Raw genomic sequence first — 24,236 nt, 5'->3', positions numbered from 1 at the left:
AAACATCCCACCACAAATATCAAGTGGTATTTGTTATGGCGAAATCATACAAATGCACACAATCCATGAAATTAACTGTACAGTAATGAAAGAAGTGCATGATGGGAACAGTAAAGCTAATAAAAAATTTACAAAAAACATAATTTAAGTTATATAAGTTGAGTTTGTTTCACGACCCCAAAATTACATTTTGCTACTACAATTGGGGCTGTGGCTCGCAGTTTGAGAAGCTCAGCTTCAAGCTGTACCATTGCTTTTGAATTTGTATATGTGTGAGTAGTATTTATTTTGATTTGTGAATTATGTGATTTGACTTTACTTTGTTTTATTTCTAATCTACTTTACAGCTCCACCAGCTCCCACTGACATCACAATAACATCTGATAGCTCAAGTCAGTTGACTGTTTCATGGGTTCACGACACTTCAACTCCTAATGAGTGTATAGGTGACAGATGTCATATTGTGAATCGGTATCAAGTAACTTACTCTGATGGAGCAACATCCAATGATGCATTTGCTGACTTAAGAACTGGCACTAAACACACACTTCCTATAACTGGCCTGACTTCTAATACAGCATATAGTGTCAATGTATTTGCTATGACATCGAGGGAAGGAAAGTACAGTGATGCGAGTGAGACAGAAAATGCAGACACAGGTTTGTTCCATGATCGATTGTTATTATCAATTACTTAAAGGTATGTGCATTATTTGTCACCCATGGTCCCATCTACTTGGTGTTACCACAACCTTGTGGTGTATTTTCCTTTTACTGATGTACTTTTTGTAAGTTATATTTGTTTAATTGACAAACTTTGTTTTCTATGTTACCTTATATTATTGAATTGTTTTTTACATGAATTCAATTAATGTTTTAGTCCCTTTGCAAGTTTCTCAAACAAGAAATAGTTCAAATCCAGCTGTCAGCTCCATCACACTACAATGGACAGCTGTTAGTGGGCATTCCCCTTCTTTAAGATACAATGTGGAGTGGAATCCATCTGGAGCTACAGGATCTAACATCAGTGTTGCGGAAACTGCTGCAACCATTGATGGTTTAACTGCGAGCACAAGATACAGTTTCACAGTGACAGCAGTGAATGATGGAGGAAGTGCAGATCCATCCGAATCATCCATGTTCTCTACCCGTGAGTTTGTAGAAGCTTGTTTGGACATGTTTATTGAATTATTTATTGTGAACTCTTTTGACTTTGAGTAATTATTTGATTATTAATAGCATTGCAAATACAGTCAGACTTTCTTTATTCGAACCCCGAAACACCATCTGACATAAAACTGCTATAAACAGATTTTTTCCTTTTTATTCGGAAAGCTTGCTGTTTGACTCCGATGCAGCAATTTAGAAACAAATATGCTAAATTAACAGAAAAAACACTCACTAATCTAAACTACAACATGTATTGCATTTTCGCAGTACACCTGAAGCTTATGTTTGCAAAAGCTTGTGTAGAAAAATCAAAAAAAAAGTTTTTGAAGTCAGCAAGCGGTGTATTAAGAATGTATCTTATCTATGTACCTTTCAATGTATCATCAGACTGAAGCTCAATTATTTCATGTTGAAACTTACTAGGAACAACAGTTGCAGTCATATTGAAAGAATTTGCTAAAATATCCAACTCTATTTGCAAAATGACATTTACAAGCTAGTTAGGTCCATGCAGCTTCAGATGGAGCTCGGAATAATGCTTACTGATGTCAACCATCATAAATCATATAGTATATATATTTAATATAATAACGTTATATATTACCATAAATCGAACTTTACATTAAACGTTATCCTTCAGTGTTTTTTCAATATCATCTCCCATTTCCCAAATCCGATCTGAGACAGTTCTTCTTGACAGACTAACTTTTTGATACAATGTAACTTTGCCTGGCGCTAACAACTTCGCAGCTTTAACAAGACATTCTCCGAATTCTCCTGGCTTCAGGTTCTTTGCAATTAAGTTGTTAGTTATTTCATAACTCGATTGAATGACATGGTTATCGGTTGCGCAGTACTTACTTTTGCAAAGTAGTTTGCCGTGCTTTTAACTCTCTTTTAAGAACATTAATCTTATCCTGCTGAGCCTGCTTTGTTAAATTTTTCCTATTTCCATGGCAGGAGTCATAATGACGCTCCAGATTTTATTTTTCTTTGCTGCTACATGTTTGCCACAAACATACAGGTTTGTCAATTATTTCAACAAAGATGCAGATACAAAGCTAATAGAAATAACGAAAATACAGAAGTTTTGTCCGTTCTTTTTCGAAAACTCTACCCTCATCACCAATATTTCCCAGAGCATATTTTCCAATAATAAATTTTAAGATAAATAAATAAAAAAATAATAAAATAATAAATAACTAATAATTTTCCAATAAATTTTAAATATAAACAATATAAGGATCTAACAATGTGCTCTGTAAAAGAATCAAATTTGTACTGTAAACTAATAGCCTTAAAATCACTTTACAACTAACACCACATGGTAAATGATTTGTTACTGCAAGCAGAGACTATTGAACGGCTGTTAGGTCACAAATATAGCGTCGTCATATGTGACGTAACAGCCATATTTGACGTCATTATAAAGTTTAATGGGGGAAGGTTGAATACAAAAGGCCAATAATGTCAAAGTAATCTCAAAGGAATATTTGTACATAAACATTTAATATTTTTGATGCTATGTTGTTACTTTAACAAAATTCTGACGCGGACTACACTAAATAGGCGAGCGGGCCGCTGGTCCCCCACCCCTGTTATAGTCACTTCACGGTTTGTTTTAGGTCCAGTCATTGACTAAATTTTTTAATTTCTATGACTTTTTAACTTGAACTATTCAGTTTTCATGCATTTGGATCTTACAGTTATCTAGAAAACTGATTTTTTTGTATCTTAATCTAGTTGCTTTCTAAATGTGTGTGTTCACACCGAACATACGTTGTTGGTTGTTACTCAGTGTTAGACTGTTAATTTATTTTCCAGTTCCCAATCAAACTAATTTACCAAGCTTAACTCGATCTTCTACAAATTCCACAACTCAAATAAATGTTGAATGGAATAAACCACCTGGTGGTGATGATATTGTGGATTATGTGGTGGACTGGTGGCTTTCATCTTTCGATGGTTCCATGACATCATCAGGTATAGTGACTGGTGCAACCACCTCATCATACACAATTGAAGGATTGACACCAGGAGAGACTTATGATGTCACAGTGAAAGCTCGTAACTCTGCTGGTGCTGGTCAACCATCATCAAGCGCAAGGCACACAACAAGTAAGTTTGCCAATAAAATAAACATATTTGTTATAGTTCTGTAGTGTCTTTGTATCTTTGGTTGCTTGGAAATATGAAGTATTGGTGAAAAACACTTCAAGTTTCAACACTTTAAATGGTCGATTAAAGTTAAAAAACAAATATACGATGTTCATTTTTCTATATTTATTTTTTTGAAATTACTAACAGCAATCATTAGGAAAAATGTCATTTTACTGTAATCATTTATTCATGTATTTATCATTTTCATGGCATAAGGTGGATTATTGCTTAATGTATTTTAACGATATGTGACGTCTAATATTTTCTGATTGATTTTAATGCTTTGAATGTCGGCATGCTCACTTCTTTTAGCAAACAAAACACTTTGTCTTGTGCTTAACCCCATTTATGGAGCATGTTTGCTTTAGTCAGGAAGGGTAAACAAATGATGAAAGCACTGGTCCATGATATTTCTATGAATTCAAGAACCCTTTTGTGATTTGTTATCGTCTTGGCAAATACTTGTTTATTTTAGATTTGTTGGGCAAACTTTCACTTCTTTTCTACAAATTGTGTTTGTTCCCAGTTTATATTTAGCATGGTAGTGGAGCAATTACTTCTTTTTTATTTTTGATGATTATGTGTTAACTCAGAAGCTTTGATGTGTTTTCAGCAAAGAGTTTGTTTAAAAATTTTCCTCAATTGTTTATCCTAATCCATCTTTACTCAATTACATTAATTTGCCACACTTATTACCATTGTCTTTGAAACAAGAATCGCATAATTTGTATTGGTAGATCCCGATTTCATAAAAAACCTCTCAGTTAAACGAAACTCAACTCAACCAGATAAACTACTTGTCCTGTCATGGGAGACTCCAAGTGGCACTGGAGATAATATAACGGTAATAATGCCAAATCACTCGTTACCATGTCATTATGAATCATGCATTGTCATAAATTATTGTAGTTGTTTTTAAGTGTAACATCGATACGGTATATATTTGTTTGTTACAATTTTTGTAGTTATTTAGCTTAAGTAAAAGGCTTACTTTCATACTAAATTTAATTTACAGATTAAATACCAGAGTCTCACAGAGCACACAATGAATACAACATCTGTTGAGTTTGAAATTTCCCAAACTTCATTATCTGTTGTTCCTGGCAACAACTACACAGTGACTGTGACTGTACGTAGCAAAGGATATGAAAGCACACCTGAGAGCATTGATACTAATTCAAGTCGGTGAACCTTTAATTTTAATCTTAAGTAAAGCATCTAAATATAAATTCAAATAACATTCAAAGTAAAAATATTGTAAAATAATATTGTAAAATATTCAAGTCGATGATTTTTATTTTGACATAAACTAATAAATATCTTTTAGAAGCATTTTAGGATATGAGTTGTGTGCTACAATAACTTTGTTCTTTTATGTATAACTTTTGCTTAACGTATTGAAAAAAGTTACACGCAAACTGGCTAGTCGATAACATATAGGGTTATTAAAAGTTTTTCTTAGATTTTAGCATAAGCTACTGCAATTCAACCAGAGTTGGGCAGTCGGTACTTTGAAAGTACCGTCGGTAATGGTACCGGTACTTGGCAAAAAATTTACCGACGTTTCCGGTATTCGGTTTGATTTAAAAAAAGTAGTTCGGTACTTTGTTGGTACTCAGTACCGGTACTTTTTTAGTAAAAGAAGCTGCTGCAAATGCAATGTTTGCCGCAATTATGCTCCCGGTAAAGGTTACTCCAGGTCAAAACATATGTGGCGTTAATCACTTGACTTAATTTTACTTGACATTTCTAGATTGAAAAAGATCAACAAATGCTAAAATTAGTATTAAGGATTAATTAACATGTATTTTTAAAATATACTTATTAAAATTTTGAAATGATCACGTGAAAACTATCGAGTACCGGGATCGACTGAAATTTTTTGAAAAAAGTAATTTGGTGTAAAATTTGGTATTTTTTTCAAAAGTACCGACGATACCGGTATTGTACCGAAAAAGTATCGCGTATCGCGCAGTAATTTAGTACTATAGTACCACGGTAATGCCCACCTATGAATTTAACATTAATTTCATCCCAATTGGCTTACCTAATTATTTTGTGTAATATTACGCTTGCATGGATACCTTCCATGCTTTCGTTATCTATCTCTTTAGTTGTACAGAATATTGCAGTTTATGAATTTTATTTGTTAATTTTTTAAACAATGTGTAAGCTTGTACTACTTACATCAATAATGTTGTAAACAATGTCTTGTTGGTTATGGAATGACGCAATATATTTTCTGGCATTTGTATGAAGAACCTTCAGAACCAAGTTTTGTTGTGGATGTTTTCACCAATGAACTACAGGTCAATTGGACTTCACCTGATGGTCATTATGAAGGATTAGCCATATACTTTAACAACACTGTAAGCATATTTTATTTATATACAGTTCATACAAATAACTATACAAACTGAAATATATTTCAACAACACTGTAAGCATACTTTATTTATACACCGTTCAATAAATGTTTTAAATGTAGTTTTGGAGACTTTCATAACTTAATTCAGATTTGCTGCAAAATTGGCTGTTGCCACTAATCGTTACAAAGATTGTTGGCAGATACGTTTGAAAGACAGAAAGCAATTTACAATTGAAAAAGAATCAAGTTTTAGTTAATCAAAACCAAACAGCATCACTGTTTAAAGCAGTGGTTCTCAACCTGTGGTACATGTACCACTAGCGGTCCGCGAGAGCTTTTTAAGTGGTACCGCGTACCGCTGAACATGATTTTCGATGTTCTGTGAGTAATGTGTTGCCCCGGATAGACAAGCTTGTGCAGAAGAAACAGTTGCATCTATCAAGTTAAATTGTGTTTTCTTGCTATTCATTGGTGTTATGGTATAGTAATAACGGTAATAACTATAAATACCGGTACATTTGAGTAAAATAAGTCATTCAGGAGCCAGGTGGTACGCAGTGTAGTAAAAAAACGAATGAGTGGTATGCGATCCCAAAAAGTTTGAGAAACACTGGTTTAAAGGAAAAAATAATCATAGCAATACGAAGTTTAAGGTTTTCAACAATTCCAGTTTGCTTCGCTGCCTTCACTTTTAAATGATTTCTTTTTTTCACTTTTGTAGGAAATTGCAGTGAGAGATAGTGGCTCATACACTTTGAAAGATCTCAAGCCCTACACAGATTATGGCGTAGAGATGTATTCATGGATAACAAATGTGACCGGAAGCGTCGAAAGAAGTAGATTATCTTCAGCAACATATAAAACTTTGCCGGGAGGTGTGTTGTGTTGTATTTGATCAACATAACAGACAGAGAGCATTTTTGTGCATTACTTTGTAAACGATTCGAATTATGTGGAGTTTAAGTCAAATTCATCTTGCTTTCTTCCATGTCATGTTTTCAGCTCCACCCCAGCCTATTTTCAACTCATCACTTAGTGATAATGCTGAGTCATCAACCAATACTATTACATTTGTGTTACCTCCAAACACTTTCAGTGAAGAAAATGGACCTATTCAATACTATGCAGTCTATCTTGCTTTTGGTGGTAAGCATAGAAAGTTTTGACAAAAGTGTTTATTTGTCTCCTAGTATGTTTACAGTATTTTTGCATGCTGTCATCTGTTATTTTTGACAATTTAAGATATATGTCTTGTTTTATGCTGCTTAACGTTTTAACCTACAACTACTAAATATAACAACTTTTTCTGCAAAGATTCGCCAAATCCAACTCCAAATGTTACAAATATGAGAACTTGTGAAAGCCTTGCAACAGGAGATGAATGTGTCACACTTTGGACTGATGATCAAGGCAACCTTGTCCAGGGAAATGTTCCTCAAAAGACAAAAAGAAGTGTTTTGACTCGTCAAACTGGATCAATTCAGGTTTTTATGATGGTTGAAAATAAAATCGTTTGTTATAAGATAAAAAAGAACTGTCACAAAGTTGTCAAGAAACTAAATATTAAATTAAACTAAATCATTAACGATTATTTAATATTTTAATTATTAAATTTTTTTGTCTAGTTTATCATTGGAGATGGTTCAGTTACACTGTCTCCATGGAACCACACCTATTTCAACTATCCTCTCCAACCTAATACTGGCTATCGTGTAGCTGTGGCTGCTAACACTGGAAATGAAGAAATGACTGCAACCGAATTTTATCCAACAATCACAACAGGTGATTCTGGGACAATTTATGTATTCATTAGATGATACTTATTAAGTTTTCACTATCAGTATGTGACCATAAAGCTCATTGTTGAGTAAGTATTTTAGAGATGTCAAAATAATGGAGCTGTATTGCACTTTATTTAGGCTCTTTCTTGAAAATTTCATACTTTTATATCATATTGTCCACAGCTGTATGTTAAAGCTTTAATTTACTTTATGCTAATTTATAATTTGTTTATGTTTTGACTTACTTTGAAACGTCAAACATCCGTTTGACAAATTCCACAGGTATGTTACCAGGAATTTTGTTTAATAGGTTTTGTGGTTATTGACATCGCATTGCATTTTAGTTTATCAACATGTAATTTATCGATAGATATTTATTAATATTATTATGAAAAATTTCAGGACTTTTAAATAACTATTGCAAAATAAACTGAACGTTTGGTAATGCATGAATTCACTTGCAAGCTGACAAAAGATCAGAATAAAATCCTACAGTCAGAAAAAAATAATACTTGTCGTACATTGTGCAAGTTGACTTTTCATTTACTAGGTCTTGTTTCTGATCAAACTGGCTTGATTGTTGGACTAGTATTTGCTGCTATTATCCTTGTAGCTGCCATATTTGGTGGATTGTGCTACTACAGGAGACAGACTTTTAATAAGAAAGAAAGATTGTAAGCGCTTGGAAGTTTTTTTGAAGTGTTGCTTATAAATTACTATGGATCGTATATAATGTTTTTTTCTTCACAGATATGTCAGTTCAAACACCAACACAACTGAAACTCCCCAAAGTGTCTCTACAGTAAGGAGCTCCAGCATTTATAACACAAATATAATGTAAGTTAGTTACTGGTAAAAATTTACTTGGGTTTGTAATGTTTGTAGCTGGTTTTGTGCTTACTGGACATCTTTACTTTGTTATCGTAACCATTTTTATGTTATTTTGCAGGGAAAGTGATGGTTCAAGGTTTGCTCATTTAGTTTAATGACAATATTAATGATATAATTGATTTTGATTATTGTTGTTTTTTGTTCCATGAAACATTTCATTGAGTTTGATTTGCTTTTAAAAGTTTGTATTCTTGTATTTGTATCATTATTTAACAGTTTCTGTTTCATAACAGTTCGGTAATTTTAAAGACAACCAAATGTAAAAAATTGTTTTTAGGTCGATTCCAATATCAAATTTCGATGATTACATGACAAAAATGAGAGAAAATTTTTATACTCGACTCGCAAAAGATTATGAGGTAGAAGATCATCTTTGCTGCAATTGATGCAAGCTTTTAAGTTTTTTACCATATAAAACAACGATTCTTTGTCGATTTGTTTGCTATTTTAAATTATTTAATTAATTAATTAACTTTATTGCTTACATGTTACAGGAACTAAAGGACGTTGGTGTTGATCAATCAACATCTGAAGCCATCAAGCCAGAAAATTATACAAAGAACCGATACAAGAAGAACATATTGCCATGTTAGTATATAATAAGTTGAACAAGATGTGTTAATACATTTCTGCTGTTTGTGGAATGTTGGCATTTGGGGGGAATGTTTGAATGTGTCGATGGATCTCTCATGAGTTTTTACCTTAATATCTCAAGTTATGACCTTATGATGATGATGAGATTGCCTTGTTTACATGGCCACTTTTCTTAGCATTTTGTCTTTCCTATCTTCGTGCACGAGATCTTCTCTGCCAAAACAGCAACATGGTTTCTAGATAACAACAAAAACAATTCCGAATAAAACATTGCAAGAAACAATTACCCTTAATTACTTCTTTATAAGCTGTATGGACCATTTAAAGCTAATTTTTTAAATATTAGATGACATCACTCGAGTTAAACTTGAGATGATTGGAGATGAACCAGGAACAGATTTCATCCACGCCAACTATATTCCAGTGAGTAAAATGTGCTTAAAATTGATGATAATTTAAAAGCGAATATATGCTTATGTTAATCTATTTTAGGGCTACAACGAAGAAAAAGAGTTCATTGCAACCCAAGGTCCACTTCCAACAACTAAAGAAGATTTCTGGAGAATGATCTGGGAACAAAACTCAAGAACTATCGTCATGTTAACTCAGATTGTTGAAGGAGGTCTGTGGTTTAAAATGTAAATGTGTATGTCACAAAATGATGATAAAATAAGTTGATGTTTGAACAGTTTTTCACGTCATTCATCTTGTTTTTGCAGAAAGAGTAAAATGCGACCATTACTGGCCATACAATAACGAGCCTGTTGTGATGGCTGGAATTGCAGTGAAAATTGTTGTGGAATCAACCTCCAAAGACTGGGTTTGCAGAGAAATTATGTTGTCAAAGGTAATCTAAGTTAGCAATTTAGTTTATGAAAAATTCTGTTTATAAATAAATTAATTATCCACTACCAGCTTTACCTAGTTGGCTGCAGACTCACTGACGCTGTACTTAAATTATCACAAGTTGACAACATGAAGTTACCAAGCTGATGGTGACGTCACGATTTTAAAAACACTTTTACGACAACGATCAAACATTAAAAAACTTGCATGTTTACCACCAACACCAACTGGGTTAACCTAAAATGCATATGAGTGCATATACTGAATAGATGTTACGACTAGATGTTACATTTAAATACCATTTAGTTTTATCCCAGGTTAATGTTTATTAAAATGCTTCTACAAATTATAATTTAAATAATGTAGATGTAAATAATGTAGATTGAATAATTATTTAATCAAATTAATTCATATAATCGACCTTTGCTGTTTTTTTCTTGTTTGTCTTGAACTTGTTTTGTTACTACCAACAAATTGTATTTTCTTCAGCATATCATCAAATAATAGATGAGGTGGATGATGAGCATAAATACGCCATTCTTGTTGTTGCATTTGCTGACTAGTGCTGTACTTCATAGTTTAATAAAACAAATGATACTTATTGTATTTTTCCATTTCAAAGGACTCCGAGCAGAGACTTGTCACGCAGTTCCATTACACAGCTTGGCCTGACCATGGTGTTCCAGATACAGCAGAGAATCTTGTCAAGTTCGTGAGATATTTCCAGAGACAAGTTTCCCGCGAAACAAGAGATTGTGGACCAATCACAGTTCATTGCAGGTGAATATGACGTCACACATCTCGTATTCTATTGCGTCATGTTTAATAAGTCTGTTAGGAATTATTTTTCATACATTCTATTGTGTGTTTGCCGAGTTTCAATTAATAAAATCCATTACTTAATTTACTCTTTTGTAACATGTTTTTGTCTCACATCGATTTTATTGATTTCTTCCAGTGCTGGTGTGGGACGTACAGGAACCTTCATAGCAATGGATCGTTTGCTTCAACACATGAAAGATCACGACTATGTCGATATATTCAGCATCGTGCATGAGATGAGAATGTGCAGGGTGGCCATGGTCCAGACTGATGTAAGATTCTTAAACTAGAAATAACTAGTCCGTATTTAGTGATTTTACAAGTATTTCAACCTGTTTGATGCATGTTTTCAGAAAACGTTTGAATCTGTAAAATGCATGTGCGATGCTTGTCATCATTGTTTTGCAGATTATTATACTCCCAATAAAGCGTTTTGGTTAAAACCATTTACCATATTTTTGTTATCTTGTCGTTACCTTTTCCATGTTTCCTCAGAAACAATATATCTTGCTTCATGAGATGGTGCAGGAAGTTGTCAATGAAGTTTATGACGTAACAGATGAAGCTGCAGTTTATGAGAACATAATGCAATCACCAATTTATGAAAATGCAGCATTTAGTGGCCTTCATGGATAATTTTGTATTCATTTTCATTTAATAAACATATTGTATGTACTTGTTCTGCGTGCACTTGTTCTGCACATAGTAGATATACACGTTACCTAGATGTATCGGTAAATGGCACACATACATTTCTTGTAGTATATTTGTTTGTATATGCATATATGTGCTTGCGTTATCATATATTTGTAGTTTGTAACACTGGATTTACTGAGCTCATTGATGTATGTTTATTATTACAGTTGGTTTGATAATGTGAGCTTTTTGCCGGTATTTGTAGTTAAAAACAGTTTTGTCGCTGAACTTTGCTTGGTAATCCATAATTAATTTTACCGCATAGAGACAAACAATGATCCGAAACGTCATGAATTTTGGTTAACTATTGTTTTTGTTTCTTTTGTAACAATTTTTTTTCTCATCACTTAGCATTATGTTACAGTCCACTGTGTGTTGTAGAAACAAAAACTTAGTCATTGCACTTTATAACAATGATGATTTATGATGCATATTGCTATATTAGTACCAATTGCTTTAAAGCACTTATTGTTTAAAAATACCATCGCTTTTTCTCGTAATGTTCTATACAATCTATCACTGTCTACATTTGCTACCTGATGTTTCTACCTGAACTCTATGATGGTTCAGTTTTTTTAATTTTTGTTTGAACTGGTCAGGACGAATATGTCATAGCTCGTTGGGTGTTTCGAGTTGCATGTGTTGCCATTTAACACTAGCTTAGATATGAACGGGCACCTACCACATGTATGTCAGAATTTATTGTTTTTACGAAAAGCGCTTTTCTGGCTGTGTTCAAAGGTTCAATAAATCTCTGTGAAAACGGTTTAATATCGTGATGTATATCCTAGGACCGAGGAAAGTATTTGCACGGCTCCAACTTCTCCCTTGTTTTCGCGGGATTTTCTATCTCACAGTCCTATCCATTCCCTAAAGGAGTCCCCGCCGCCTTAACGGAAAAGCGACTGTGAGATGAGTAAGCTGCATAGTTTTTTTAGCTCATAATCCTTGATCGTTTAAAAGCTTTTGATGCAAAAAATCATAAGATTAACTAAAAATTGTTACGTCTCTTATGAACCTTAGAGTGTGCGTTTGCATTCGTCTACAGCTCACACAATGTTAAATGATTGCTTAATGTTAAAAATGGTAGCGATTAACCGTTGTTAAAAATGCACGTTTTAGTTCTTGGTAGGAAACGTTAGAGCCCTAAGAAGCCACTGGAGGTTTTAAAAATAAAACCTGTGTTAATATACATTTAACCAGTTTCATTCACTTCACTGCGCAGATATCACGATTATATTCATAAAAGCCATTTTACATCGCTGTCAAAACAGATGATGCCACAAACTTTACGGAAATAAACGATAAAACACGTATTAAGTAGATTAACGTTAATCGACATCGTAATAGTTATCACTTAATATTTTGATCATTGAACCTGACAAAGTTTTAACATAAACTCAACTGCGGAAAATCAAGACTTTTGGTTGAGAATCTGAAGAGGTTCAAGCTTGCTGTGAAACTTTCAGTAAAAGATGATATCAAGCCAAATTAATGATGACGTCACAAAATGCGTAACAGCGCCGGAAATTCTCCAAGCTCACAACAGCAATACAACACGTAATTTGTCCATATACATATACAAATCCATATACACATACAGTGTGGAAAGCTGCACATTTCTTTCTGATCACTACCGCGCATTCTATCATTAGAGCATACTACAGAACTCAACGGTTGCTTTGTTAAGCTGACTCCATTGGGAGTTGGCGTCTTTTTTTCACAATGTACTTATGCAAAAATTAAATACTTATACACTCAAATAAAAAACGTTTTATTTTAATTACACAAACACATGATAAATTAATAAGTTTAACTAAATCTGAAATAAAAGTTTCGTAGTAGGGTACTACCCTACTATGGTTCTTTAAAATGGGGCACAAAAAATTGTTTGCTTACTCTATGGGTGCAGCGTAGAGCCTAATAACTTAGTAGGGGTTGGTGAATGGTAAAATGGGATTTCAAAGATTAGCTATTGTTCTACGGCTGTCAACCGAGCAACGGATAAATTAGCAATCGTTGACAGGCTTATTAAATATTTGAAAATATTTCTCTGCTGTAAAAGCACTGACCTATAATATTTCTTGAGTCTGTATTGGTTCGCTATTTTTCATCAAAGAGGACCTTGTTAGTTATGTTTAAATAAAGAGTTGACTGAGGAGAATGAGCATCTTTGACATGTTTTTTAAAGTATAGGCCTAGTATAGTTATGATATCTTGTTGCAAAGTTGTCATTGTAACCCCCACGCAAATTAAAGGTTCTTTTGTAGTACTTGTTGAGCCTATTTACCGTTTTAATTTAGGTTCACTAAAAATACTTTAAAGAGAAGTTTTTGCGGTTACGGATATTGATATTAATTGGGATTGGGTTAATTTTGCTTACAGCGATCCAGTACAATTCTAGGCTGACACTCGTAGCTATAGGTTTATCAACTGATTTATCTGTGGGCCAGATAAATTTTTGTCTGTTCTTATCAAACTTCGGTCTATAGTTACGGCAGAATGGATGAAGTCAGCCTTGATCTCTAGTCGCGCTTCGACAATTGTAAGCATATTTCACAGAATTGCCTTTGACATTTTCTCTGCTATGATAATGTCCTTACCATTTCACTCAGCTTAATTTGGTTTCAGATGCTTTTATTCTTGTAGCATTGTTTAATTGTTTACCTTTCATAACAGTTCGGTAATTTTAAAGACAATCAAATGTAGGGATTTGTTTTTAGGTCGATTCCAATAACAAAGTTCGACGATTACATGAGAAAGATCAGCGAAAATTTTTATACTTACCTTGCAGAAGATTATGAGGTAGAAGATCATCTTTGATATAATCACTGAAAGCTTTTATGACCATATAAAACAACGACTATCTGTCCATTTGTTTGCTATTTCGGTTGGTATCGTTAATTAACTTTATTGCTTACTTGTTCCAGGAGCTAAAGGACGTGGATGTAGAACAATCAACAACTGCAGCCATCAAGCCAGAAAATTATACCAAGAACCGATACAAAAAGAACATATTGCCGTGTTAATAAGCTGAACAAGATGTGTTAATGCATTTCAGCTGCTCGTGGAATGTTGGCATTTGGCTGAAAATTGAAATGTGTTGATGTGTCTCTCATGATTTTTCAGCTTGGTATCTCGCCTTTTGACTATCTTTACAGCAGGAACGTCACACATACATGACCACTTACCATACCATTTGCCTTTACTAGAGAAGCAATAAGGTGGCAAGAAAGTGACAATCAATGAACAGTACGAAACAACTTCTGATCTCGAAGCATCAAGAACAAATTACAAAATATAGTTTAGTAAAAGCTACAAAATGTCACCCATTAGATTAACTTGGCCGTCGGTGCAGTCCCAATGTAGGCGAACGGTGCTTTTTTAATCGAAAAAACTTGCCCTATGCCTGTTGGTAACGAGAACAGAAAAAAATAGAGATCTTTTGTCAAGATTCTCCGGATTATTATTGAGACTTTATAATGCGTTGAAGATTCAACCAAGAAAATGAAAACGGCATTTAAAAAGGACATTGTAGCTGCATTGTATAGAGACTGGCACACACATGGATATTGCGAACTGTTATGATTGTTACTTTGCCAACAAATAATGTGTTTTGTTGCTTTATGAAGTGTGTTTCGCTTGTGTGAGTTCAAGTAATCAGCGTGCGTAATAACATGGTTAATTGTTTGATGATCGTTTTTTATTGTAACGTGTTTTACAGAGATGCTCTACAATTATTAAGTTGATAGTACAGAGTTTGTGCTATAACAGTTTTGTGTCATAATTAACTGCTTATGTTTTTAATAAATAACATAATCAACTTTCATATGAAACTCAAATATAAACTGGTTTGTGATACGTTCACAACACAACATACACTGTAGCTAACCTTGATAAAGCAGTAGCTAATTAACCTTGGTATCAAAAAATACGCAATAATCAAAAAGGTTTTGGATGTTAGCGCAAGGGAACTAAGTAGCTTTAATTCGACGTTGATGATTATCTCTGAGACGGTGCTACACGAAAGCTGCCACAATAAGGAATGTTGTTACGTTATATGGATGTTATTTTTGGCAGTTATTACGCTAATAGGTATTTCACTAATAGATATTTCTTCGTGTTAATTCTCTCAAAAACGTTAGGTGTGTCCAAGGACCTTGCTTTTCAGAGGAAAAAAAACCAGCGAACAGTAAAATATAGAGCGGCAGCCAGTTAATATGTGACACGTAATAATGACTGTAAGTGATGGTGTAAGTGAACCGTGTTCAGGTTTCTAACTGCCACACACCTGTGTAAACGGGTAGGTTATACAACGAACGACATTATATACAGGATGTTTCCAGAACTTACAAAAACTTGCAAAATTATGTTAGTCAATCAATTCAAATATTACAAAATAACATTTTATGTCCAACGCTTTTTTATATTTAGCTGGAAAATGAGTCGGTCGGGACCAATTGGTCGCGGTCTATCACAGAATGACGTGAGCAAATATTTGCCACCATTAATATTTAAGATGCCGCTTAAAGATGAAAGGTTTAAAAAAGGTTAAACGCGGCAATCATTAAACCTTCGGCTTCCTTCAACGTACAAGTTTCAAACGTTAGAACAGTTCATCTTGTTAAAGGTTGGACTTCAACCGCAAGGAAGCAAACTATGTATGTTACGACCGTCGCTATTTGTTTAAAGCGACGGCTGACGTTTAACAATTTATTACAATGAAATCGCATTCACCAATTACTTGATACAATATTTGAAGCTCAAACACAATATTTGATGCTCACAAAGAATTCATTGTGAGCTTTCAAAAAAAATTAAAGTTTATCTTATTATCGAAAAAGAATTTTTTGGGCGGCCAGGAAAGTTTCATTGTTGTTGTTCGTCTTAAAAGTGTCAGTATTGATGTTTTGCGAATTAGTGGTGTGTCGAGTTTCCTGGAAGTGTCATGACCGAAAAGATGATTTTTAGTTATTATGGATTTTTTCTCTTGAACCTATGGGCATTGACAGGGTTGGCGGTATGTATGGCATTGTACTTCAGATCTAGGTTGCTCTTGGTTGAATTTGTTGTAAATTTTAAGCACTAAATAACTTTCTTTCATTACAAAAGTCGCGCGGCTATATTGTAAAGCATTAGATAAGTCATTAACATGTTGGTTCAAATTTGTGTGTTTAGTCTCCATACAAGCATAACATTTGTGGATGATATTATACAAGTTTGCATTAAGGCTCAAACTTTTTTCGTAGCCTGGTACCAGTATTAATGTAACACGTATTGAATTTTTAATTTCATTTCAGAATGCCGTTCCAGCTCCGACTGGTTTGGATAGAATTGAGATTCGTTGCACTTCATTTACGATGATTTGGAATGAAGCGGACAACACTAATTACAAAATTGAAGTTAGAGATACTCCTCATGATATAGATGACAGAGTCCCCCCTACTTCTCCACCGGCTACTGGTTACGTTTCAACTCCTGTGAGTTATGTAATAAAGATTACGCTATACTTTATTTGTATTCCTCTATAATGCTGATATCAGAAGACGTTGATGTTGAATCTTTGCTAAATGTCGCAGAATTTTATATTATGAAGCAATAAAAAAGCTTAAAGTGGCGTCGACGTCAATATATATCTCTTGTTGCAGTGTAACACGAACTCAACCACAGCGGGAATTTCAGTTCAGTCTGATTCGGTTTACGATATTTACTTGTTTGCGATAAATCCTTCAAATCCATCAGATTACAACACAGCGTCATTCCTTGAACTAACGACGAGTAAAACATTATTTTTCATGTTTTCCAATTTTATTATTTTATTTATTTTTTAGTAAGTAATTTTTTATTTTTGTTTACTTTCATTCATACAGCTTTATATATTTCAACTTTATATTGTATTTTATAACACGCTGGGAAAAATTAAAGTATAGTCAAGAAAAATACTTAGTTGGTTTGTTTCTTGTTTATTGTTTACTTGACTAGTTATTTTATGCATTTTGGTTAACAAATTACAGTGCCTCCGGCCCCTTCCAACGTACAAGTCTCAGATATTGAAACAAACCAGTTTGTCGTAAGTTGGACACATTCCAACCCTAACCCTAACCCTGAGGGGGAGTGCTTTTGCCATCTTGCTGTTGCATACCAAGTTACTTACACATCAAACATTGGGACTAGCTCCATGAAGCAAACTCCTGGACTTCAGCAAACTTTAATTGTTGACGACGTAACAACAAATACTGATTACGTAATCACGGTTGTTTCCTGGAAAGATGACGCAAGATTCAGTGACAACAGTAGTGTTGCCACAACAACTACGAGTAAGTATTTTCTAAAAGATGAGACGAGTTTTATTGACGAGACATTCTTTGTACAGCTGAAGTTTAAACAGTTTTCGTGCATTTTATCATAAAACTAATATTTTCAAAAAAAATTATTTATTTCTCTTCGTTAAATATACTTTCAAAGCAGCGAATTAGTTACCATTGAACTCTATTGATGTTTTCAATCAGTTCCATCAAAGCCAACTGCCCCCACCAACAGTTCAAGCGCAACAACGACCTCCATTTCACTTCAGTGGGATCCAGTGCCGGGAACATCGACTTCACTCACTTACACAGTAGCTTGGCTTCCGGCAGATTCAGCCGAATCTAAAACAGGAATAACCGACAGAACTACAACTATATATGAGCTCACACCTTCAACTGAGTATGTGTTTACTGTGACGGCTGTCAATGATGGCGGGATTGGGGTGACATCAGACTCAGCTACATATAGTACAGGTAAACTTTCTATCTAAATTTAAAAAGTTCACAAAAACACGGCTTAAAATCATATTTTGCTGAATGCTGTGTGTAGGTTGTCAAAATGTTTTGTTTACTTGAACAAAGCTATAAGACAGTTTAAGCTTTTTTTGTAATTGAGCGGCTGCAAATCATAAAGCTGCCATTTAAGCACATACCAGTTACTTGTAAATCATACTCTTTTTAACTGTAATAAAGTTATTTAGTTGGCTCATAAACCTGTCATTGTTTCATCTCTCGCACATTGCTCTTTACACTTTTAACAGTCCCAGACATGGTACCAGCTCCCATACTTAACTCATCAACAAACCTCGCTACAATGATCGATGTTTCCTGGAATAAACCGGTTGGCGGTGATGATGTCACAGACTACTTGCTCGAATGGTGGCTTTCAAATAGCGAAGACGTCAATTCTGATACAGAGATTCACTTGCATGAAATCGATTCCTACAATTACGTCATAGACAGATTGACTCCCGGAAAAAGATATGATGTAAAAATATCGGCTCGCAACTCAGCTGGTACTGGTCAATCATCTCCGGTGACATCATATACGACAGGCCAGTTCTTATGTTTTGTTCAAGCTCTGACAAAGTTTACCTTGTTTAGTGTTGTCAATAACTAGGTGCTAACCAGACTAAGCTAAGTTGCAGGACAGAAATTGAGGGTAGGTATAGCTTACCTATGCCAAAGTGTAGTTGCATAGCAAACCGTAACATAGGCTTAGCATGAGCTAAACGAAGTTGTGACCATAACATCTTAAGATGAATCTCGAATTATCTTAATGAAATTCTCCAAATTCAGCTCCTGGAAAGTCCAATCCTCCCACAAATACATCTTCCTCCACGACAACATCCATCAGTATTGCTTGGGATCCTGTAGATGGAGCTACATCTTATACCGTGGCTTGGTCTCCGCATTCAGACGACGGATCATTTCACAAGGCTGATGTTAGAGACCTTGATACTACAGTGGATGGCTTGACACCAAACACGTTGTACGTCATCACATTGTCTGCCGTTAACAGTGGTGGCTCTGGTGCATCATCTAACGGTGCAACCTTTTCTACAGGTACAGCGAATTTGAAGTTAAGTTAGACACCATTAGAAACCTAATGTTTTTGGTGTTGTTTTTTAACGATTCCACCTATTATGGTACACTTGCAACATTCAAAACAAAGCAAATGAAACCAACTACTTGAGTAGTTATTTAAATACTTTAAATTGCTTGCTCAGTGCCTCAATACGTCGGACTTCCAAGTGTCAGCGCACCAAGTGAAGACTCAGGAAGCAGATCAACAACGATGACTGTTCATTGGAGTAAACCGAACGGCGGTGATGATGTCATTGATTACGTAGTAGAATGGTGGCTTTCATCAGAAAACAATTCGATTTCAACGTATCATGTCGAGCCGCATTTGAGCGGAGTCGAGCAGTACAACTCTTCGATTGAGAGTTTGACACCAGGAGAGAGATATGATGTAAGAGTTAGAGCTCGTAATTCAGCTGGGACCGGTCAGACTTTATCAAATGCTTATCATAGAACAGGTTTGTTTGAAATGAGTATATAGTTAAAAATTTATCTTCGTTGTATTGACAAAATATTCTCATAAATTTACTTTTAGATCCTGCAACTCCCTTTCATCCCATTTTAACGCAACCAGTAGACGATGATAGAACAACAAGACTGCTTATAAGTTGGTCTGTACCTGAAGGAAAGTTGGATTCGTATGAAGTGAATTTATACGTTGAAGACGTTCCAGTCTTTACCCACACAACGAGCTACAAATCAGTGCTTGCTGACAGTCTTATACCCGGAGAAATGTACCGAGCAAGTGTGACTGCCATCAGCGAAGGGTTGTTTGGTGCTGCATCTGATATGTCTAATGTGCAAAGGACAGGTGGAGTATATTTAATAATATAGGTATATTTTGCTGTTCCCATACAGCTACATGAATGCTTGAATTGAAATAGGTTAAAACGTTATAAAAACGCTTATGGTGTAATTATCTCTGTATACTCGATTCCAACGTTGGAGTAAAAGGCAAAAGTAGAAAAAGCAATTCAAAAATTCAAAGTGCTGTGTTGGAAAGTTACAGATGTGTTGCGTTGTTAAAAAACAACTTTTAATTTTTTAGACCCTCCAACTCCAATGAAAGTTTCTTTAATTCAGCCTTCCAGTGGTGATATTACCAAGCAACTTGAGGTGACATGGGGAATGCCAGTCACACCATTCCAAGTTACTTATTACATTATAACTTTGAAACCGTTCGCTGGATTGGATGTTACAATCCAGTATTCATCAGATGATGCAACCCCAGTCAGTTATTTAGTCGATAATCTAATTCCTGGTGAGAGTTACTCAGCCACAGTGCAAGCGGTCAGTCCTTCAGATGGTGCATCAGCCACTTTTAGCGAGACATCAGCAACGTCGTTTAACCAAAGAACAGGTATAACGCTTATTCTATTTCTATCTTGCGATCATAGCAGTTCTTGAAATAATATAAAAGTGTTTTTTTGATAGTTATACTTAGTCTTTTCGCTTTCTATGATCATATCAACTTACACTATGCATATTATATTTTATCGTTAACAATTGCTTAACTCTTCGGAAAACTTTGAAACCTTATCAATAGCTCCTGCTCCTGTAACCAACTTGGCCGTTTCTCAGAATATAAATAAACCAGAGTACCAGCTGGAACTGAATTGGTTATCACCAGCCGGTGTTGGAAACGTTGTCATGGTATGGTTGTAATGATCTGACCAAGAATTCCAAAATGTTTCATTAAAATTAACCTTACTTGTGGTGTTTGTTTCAGATTCAGTACCATGGAACACCAAATACAATGAATAAAAGCGCAGATGTAAACTTTTTTGACACTTTTCTGTCAGTCAACGTTATACCTGGCAATAACTATACATTTACTGTTATTGTTCAAAGTGGAGAGATGTTGAGTGAACCTGTAATGGAGACAATAAATTCAAGTATGTTCCGAATTGTTGTGTATAGTTTTTCCAGAAAATGATCTTTGCAAAATAAGAACCGTTACAATTATTCTAAAACGTTATGGATAAATAGGCATTGTACATGCGAGCCTTAAATGCATGTTAGTTATAATTTGTTACAGAACCAGCTTGGCCTAAAATGGCCGCAGAATCAGAAATATATGAACTTACTCTTAATTGGGATTTACCAGATGGCAACATTGAAGAATATCTTTTGGAAATTTTGTCAGGAAACTTTATGGTATTTTTTTCATTTGCAAATTAATTGGTTTTTTGTTTTACCCTTAATAATATTTTTATCTGTTGGTGAGCTTATTCAAATTTATAAATTTAAATTTTGTTTACATTTCATTTACGAACAATAAGAAATGTTGTGAATATGAAGTATGTAGCAAAATGACGAAAAATTATAAATACACATATCGTCATGTAACTGCAGCATATATATATATATATATGTAATAACATAAAGCTCATTTATGGTCATACGCGTATAACAATAAAACTATAATGTACAGTAGTTATAGAATTATGAATTTTCATTGTTACAACATATTGTCTAAAGTTATAATAAAAATAACAAAATATACGACAGAAATAAAATGCATGTAAATATATTATTTAGAATGTTGAACTGCCAGTCCATTCAACGTCATATAAGATGAAAAAACTTTCACCAGAAACAAACTACACAATGATCTTGTATTCCTGGATAACTAATATAAATGGTGACATTGAGAAAAGTGCTTCAATGCCAACAACTTACCAAACTTTGCGTAAGTTGGCGATATCTACCTAACCATGATTATAACCCAGTCTATCTTTAGCATTACGTTATAATAGCTGCCCTTACACTTATTCATCTTTCTTATTGGCAGCTTCTGACAAACCAACTTCTATAATGGTTACCAGCACAACGTCTGCAACTATATCAGTAAGTTGGTCACCTCCAGCACCTGGTAGCATTCGTGCTGCCATTGTTGGTTATTTGGTGTCATGGTCACCACCCCATGGTTGTGGTTCAAACATGGTGGATTCCACTTCAACTCAAATTACAGGGTTAATGTCAAATACTGTGTACAAGGTAACTATTTCTACTCAGTATGAGGAAAAGGTGGGAGATTTTGAGAAAACAGCGACTATCACTTGTGAGTATGCACCTAAATTATTGTCAAATCTTTATTAAAAAAGCTTTTTCGCAGAAGATAAATACCTTACAATAGATTTCAACATTCTATTTTGGCTTACAAGGTTTTGCTCCACCTACCACTGTTACAACAACTGACAGTACTGCTTCTACCATTGATGTAAGTTGGACCACTCCAGACGTTGGAGGTGGCGCCACCAAATGTGAGGGATATTTTGTGTCTTGGTCGCCCGCGCATAATGCTGGATACAAAGAAGTTGCGATGAATAGCACCTTGTATACGAAGATAGCCGGGTTGCAATCAAACATGAGATACAACATCTTAGTATCAGCGCAAAGCAGAGCTGGGAATGGTATGCCATCTAGCCCGACCCTCGGAATAACAGGTAATATATCTACGTTTATCTGATTTTATTAAGAGTAAATTAACAAAAATAATGACTTAAACTAACATTGCTAAACAAAGACGATGTATAAATGTATTTAAGTTTGAAATTGTCTTGCTCCTTTCAATTATTTTCAAGCGCTTTTATTCAGCTCCAGGATCTCCCAGGAAACTAAAAGTAAAGAAAGCTGATGAAGTTTACGATCCCGCCTCAACCATTCAAGTTGAATGGAACAAACCAGATGGTGGAGATGACATCGACAACTATCTAGTTGAATGGTGGCCGTCGTTCAATCAATCTTTTGTTTCTTTTGCATCAGTAATACATTCCAATGACGATAATGTACACAAGTGCATAATCATTGACCTGACAGGCGAAACAACATACAAGGTTCAAATCAAAGCTCAAAACTCAGCTGGCACTGGATTACCGTCCGTTATTTTGTCTTATAAAACAGGCAAGATGTTTGTTGTAATTTCTAAATTTTTAATTCTGAATTAAATATTATTTGTTATCTGTATTTCTTGGATTTTTTTCAATTTTTCACTGTTTTTCAGAGGGAAATGCCACTTTCATTACAAAATCAAGAATTTGTAAGTTATAAAAATATAACTCGTTGTATAAACTACTTTCGAAAATTCTTGCAGAATTTCCTGTAATTCGTCAGCATTGTTTGGTATTAATAAAAATATTTTTGCTTTTAAAGCTCGAAGTGCTTCACAATTTGTCCCATTTGAAGATAAATCCCAACATGGTTCGTATTTTTGTTGGATTTTGTGCATTTTTTCATCTAATATGCAATATATATATTCTGTTTATTATTATCTGAATTAGGCTACTATGTAAATAAGAAATGTACGATAATCTCATTATATCCATGAAATTGCTGCTTTTAGGAGATATTTTGCACGCAAGTAGCGAACAACAAAAACATCTTATTGGTTAGTGAGTTTGTTAGTAATGGACTTATAAAAAGTAGAGCTAGGCTACTGACTAAAATCTTTGTTAGAAAATTTGTTTTAAAATGTTTCATTTATAATCAGTTTCCTTTTGGTCTCTAATATTTTCCAAAATTGTAACTTTTCTGCAGGGTTCGCAATGATCGGAGTCATAATATGTGCTGCGATTGTGATAATTTTTGTCGGTGCTCACTATCGCCAACAGCAGAAGGAGGCAAGAATTCTTTCTTTTGATTCATTTTATTTATTTTGTAAAAGAAATCAAAGAAGCATTAAAGTGGCTTACTTCTAACTTTACTTCTTTTTTGCAGAAATAAATAAAATGCAAAAATGTGGGATATTTCCATCTCGAAACTTATAACTTTTAATCTGTAATAATAAAAAGTTGCAGAAATAATTGTAAATGTTTTTAATTTTTGTTTGTTTCCATGCACGAATTAAATAAGCTAAATTGTTTTTCTGTGTTGTTGTTAAATTGTTTCTACAATTCTGTACAAAAGTTTTAATTTTTTGCTTTGTGGTATGGAAATGAATTCAGGTAATTACTAATTAATTCTGAAAATGACAATTACATTTGATTTTTTAACCAGCTATGAATAAAAGATATTTTTGA

General features: G+C 34.3%; 3 protein-coding genes across 4 annotated transcripts; all 3 read left to right on the top strand.

The window, feature by feature from the left end:
* Window positions 1-268: 268 nt before the first annotated feature.
* Window positions 269-7,660, top strand: LOC143448821 (receptor-type tyrosine-protein phosphatase H-like). Its single transcript, XM_076948717.1, has 11 exons — window positions 269-272; window positions 348-659; window positions 880-1,149; window positions 2,994-3,287; window positions 4,067-4,173; window positions 4,345-4,510; window positions 5,589-5,698; window positions 6,418-6,571; window positions 6,699-6,842; window positions 7,011-7,180; window positions 7,322-7,660. The coding sequence occupies exons 1-11, from the start codon at window positions 269-271 to the stop codon at window positions 7,511-7,513; spliced, it is 1,923 nt and encodes a 640-aa protein (XP_076804832.1). The 3' UTR covers window positions 7,514-7,660.
* Window positions 7,661-7,789: 129 nt separating this feature from the next.
* LOC143450087 (receptor-type tyrosine-protein phosphatase O-like) lies at window positions 7,790-11,950 on the top strand. The gene is made up of 11 exons (XM_076950496.1): window positions 7,790-8,151; window positions 8,228-8,314; window positions 8,427-8,444; window positions 8,646-8,727; window positions 8,863-8,956; window positions 9,309-9,385; window positions 9,455-9,584; window positions 9,682-9,809; window positions 10,431-10,588; window positions 10,767-10,902; window positions 11,126-11,950. The coding sequence occupies exons 1-11, from the start codon at window positions 7,922-7,924 to the stop codon at window positions 11,264-11,266; spliced, it is 1,281 nt and encodes a 426-aa protein (XP_076806611.1). The 5' UTR covers window positions 7,790-7,921; the 3' UTR covers window positions 11,267-11,950.
* A 4,136-nt stretch (window positions 11,951-16,086) lies between these two features.
* Window positions 16,087-24,236, top strand: LOC143449911 (fibronectin-like). 2 transcript variants are annotated; one of them, XM_076950251.1, is made up of 22 exons: window positions 16,087-16,346; window positions 16,627-16,806; window positions 16,975-17,104; window positions 17,341-17,643; window positions 17,836-18,105; window positions 18,393-18,686; window positions 18,931-19,197; window positions 19,362-19,673; window positions 19,751-20,026; window positions 20,264-20,575; window positions 20,762-20,868; window positions 20,945-21,110; window positions 21,254-21,372; window positions 21,757-21,907; window positions 22,010-22,279; window positions 22,383-22,664; window positions 22,816-23,121; window positions 23,222-23,257; window positions 23,371-23,418; window positions 23,561-23,605; window positions 23,755-23,837; window positions 23,935-24,236. In XM_076950251.1, exons 1-22 carry the CDS (start codon window positions 16,275-16,277, stop codon window positions 23,938-23,940), a joined length of 4,035 nt encoding a protein of 1,344 aa, XP_076806366.1. In that variant the 5' UTR covers window positions 16,087-16,274; the 3' UTR covers window positions 23,941-24,236. The 2 variants fall into 2 exon arrangements, with proteins under 2 accessions (XP_076806366.1, XP_076806372.1); XM_076950257.1 differs by lacking the exons at window positions 16,087-16,346; window positions 16,627-16,806 and having other exon boundaries at window positions 17,017-17,156.

The sequence above is a fragment of the Clavelina lepadiformis genome, chromosome 1 (assembly GCF_947623445.1).
Source record: "Clavelina lepadiformis chromosome 1, kaClaLepa1.1, whole genome shotgun sequence".
In the NCBI taxonomy this organism is placed as follows: Eukaryota; Metazoa; Chordata; class Ascidiacea; order Aplousobranchia; family Clavelinidae; genus Clavelina; species Clavelina lepadiformis.
This window is presented reverse-complemented; position numbering and strand designations above follow the sequence as displayed.

What these genes read in the sequence shown, in the direction of transcription:
- LOC143448821 (XM_076948717.1), top strand. An exon ending in GAGCATTGATACTAATTCAA is followed by an intron (nt 4,511 to 5,588) that starts GTCGGTGAACCT and finishes ATTTGTATGAAG; the next exon opens with AACCTTCAGAACCAAGTTTT. An exon ending in GTCAAACTGGATCAATTCAG is followed by an intron (nt 7,181 to 7,321) that starts GTTTTTATGATG and finishes TTTTTTGTCTAG; the next exon opens with TTTATCATTGGAGATGGTTC.
- LOC143450087 (XM_076950496.1), top strand. Translation starts at nt 7,922, where the DNA reads ATGCATGAATTCACTTGCAAGCTGACAAAAGATCAGAATAAAATCCTA. An exon ending in TCCACGCCAACTATATTCCA is followed by an intron (nt 9,386 to 9,454) that starts GTGAGTAAAATG and finishes AATCTATTTTAG; the next exon opens with GGCTACAACGAAGAAAAAGA. An exon ending in GAGAAATTATGTTGTCAAAG is followed by an intron (nt 9,810 to 10,430) that starts GTAATCTAAGTT and finishes TCCATTTCAAAG; the next exon opens with GACTCCGAGCAGAGACTTGT.
- LOC143449911 (XM_076950251.1), top strand. Translation starts at nt 16,275, where the DNA reads ATGACCGAAAAGATGATTTTTAGTTATTATGGATTTTTTCTCTTGAAC. An exon ending in ATTCCTTGAACTAACGACGA is followed by an intron (nt 17,105 to 17,340) that starts GTAAAACATTAT and finishes AACAAATTACAG; the next exon opens with TGCCTCCGGCCCCTTCCAAC. An exon ending in GTGTTGGAAACGTTGTCATG is followed by an intron (nt 20,869 to 20,944) that starts GTATGGTTGTAA and finishes TGTTTGTTTCAG; the next exon opens with ATTCAGTACCATGGAACACC.